We start from the raw sequence: 2,106 nt of genomic DNA, 5'->3' as shown, positions 1-2,106 counted from the left end.
TAATGTTGTAAATGCCAATAAAAACACAGAAATATTACAAAGTTTTTAAGGAAATTGCACTAAAGGTAGCACCTTAGCCTTTTCTTGTGAACAGGCGTGTCTATTTTTGGTTATCTACTCCTCTCTTCCTCCATTGTATGCTGAGAATGTGAAAGAAAACCCTGTCTCTAATTTATAGATCTGAAAATAGGTAAGAAGCAGAATAAAAGAGCTGTACATTAGAAACTGCACCAGACAGCTTCATCCACACTCACTCTGCGTATAGATTTGAGATCCTGGATATCAAATTGAGGTTACAATGGGACAAGGTGTTAACTGGACTGGAAGCTCCTAAATCCTGCTTTCCCAATCTAGGATCCCTGAAGTGCCATTACGAGTCTGACAATCTCACTGGAAAGATCTTGTTTACATATCCCTGTAGCTACATGAAGAGGGACATTCCTATTCTTTCTATAGTCAATTTGTTACACCAGAGATTTTCTATAGCATTTTTCATCTCTGAATTTCTCAACGTGTATATTAAAGGATTCAACATGGGTGTGATAACTGTATAAAATACAGTCATAAATTTATCAATAGGAAAGCTTAAAACTGGTCTAACATACATGAAAATACAGGGAACAAAAAAGAGGACAACTACTGTGATGTGTGAGCTGCAGGTAGACAGGGCTTTACGCCTCCCTTCCTGACTGTAAGTTTTAAGGGAGTTTAGGATGACTCCGTAGGAGATTAGTAGAAGGGTGAAGATGATCATACAGATTGCTCCACCATTGAAAACCACAGCAAGACCTATAAAGTAGGTGTCAGTGCACGCCAGTTCCAATAACGGGTACATGTCACAGATGAAATGATCAATGACACTGGGGCCACAGAAAGGGAGACTGTACACAACAGCAATTTGAAACACAGAATGAACTAAACCTCCAAACCAGGCCACCACCAACAGAAGGATGCAAACCTGTCTATTCATGATGGTCAAATAGTGCAGGGGCTTACAGATGGCCACATAGCGATCATACGCCATCACCACCAGAAGGAAGACCTCAGAACCACCAAATAGGTGTTCTATAAAGAGCTGGCCCATGCAAGCTGGGAAGGATATAGTGTTTTTATCACAGAGTAAGTCTATCATCAATTTGGGTGAAATGGCAGTAGAATATGCAGCATCCATAAATGACAAGTGGGCAAGGAAGAAATACATTGGGGAACCCAAAGAGGGGCTGCCAATGATAGTCACCAGGATAAGCAGGTTCCCCACCATGGTCACAATGTATATAAATGAAAACATTACAAATAATGCTTTTTGCCCATCAGTGTCTTGAGCAAGACCCAAGAGAACAAATTCCGTAACATTGCTAATCTGGCCCATTGACTCTTCTTTCAGGCTTGTTTCAGAGTGGAGAGCTCAGAAGAGGACCTGTAATGACATCGTGAACAGGAATATCAATATATCTATTATGTTACTCAGCACATCATCATTATATCTTCGACAGTGGTTTATACTCAATGAACATTTAGTAAGTCTCTATTGAGTTCCTCTTCCAATGGACCCAATAGACCCTCCCTTGACAATTCTATTTCTCCTCAGAATTGGTTTTGGGCCAACAGGTAAAACAAAAATCCATCTCTAAATCTTAGTAGGTATTCTATAGAAAAGAGCAAAGTTATAATTATTCATATGTTTAATAACCCCTTACATAAAGTATATAACTTCTTGGCACAGAAATCAGCTATGATAAACAGTTTCCTGCTCTCAAGAAATTTACTCTCTAGTGGCAGTGTTAAATTGAAACAAATAAATTGGCAGTAATTCAGCCCTGTGAGTTTGTAGTAGTTGTCATATCCTTATAATATGATCTGTGTAGCACCAGAAATAACATCTTCGGATATGTCTCACTCAGTCCTATGGCATTCTATTGTTAAACCTTCAGTCCTTCATGTTTCAAAGATGTGTAGTCTTCATGAATCTCTCATTAAATGTCAAGAGACTAGACTTTGAAATGTATCACATAACTACAAATTAGTTAGTAAACAGTACCCTATAGCAATTACTTAGTCTTAATCTCTGATTGTCTGCCTTCTAAACAGCTGTGTATCTCTCCACAT

The 2,106-nt window shown here is 38.6% G+C and overlaps 1 protein-coding gene across 1 annotated transcript; it reads right to left on the bottom strand.

Moving 5' to 3' along the window:
- Nucleotides 1-421: 421 nt before the first annotated feature.
- On the bottom strand, nt 422-1,369 carry LOC135270151 (olfactory receptor 4A5-like). Its single transcript, XM_064365467.1, has one exon. It carries the CDS (start codon nt 1,367-1,369, stop codon nt 422-424), a length of 948 nt encoding a protein of 315 aa, XP_064221537.1.
- Between the last annotated feature and the right edge of the window lie 737 nt (nt 1,370-2,106).

This window comes from Aotus nancymaae, unplaced genomic scaffold (assembly GCF_030222135.1).
Source record: "Aotus nancymaae isolate 86718 unplaced genomic scaffold, 86718_ANA_hifiasm-v0.15.2.pri h1tg000059l, whole genome shotgun sequence".
In the NCBI taxonomy this organism is placed as follows: Eukaryota; Metazoa; Chordata; class Mammalia; order Primates; family Aotidae; genus Aotus; species Aotus nancymaae.
The sequence above is the reverse complement of the archived record's forward strand: the minus strand, read 5'-3'. Positions and strand labels throughout refer to the sequence as shown.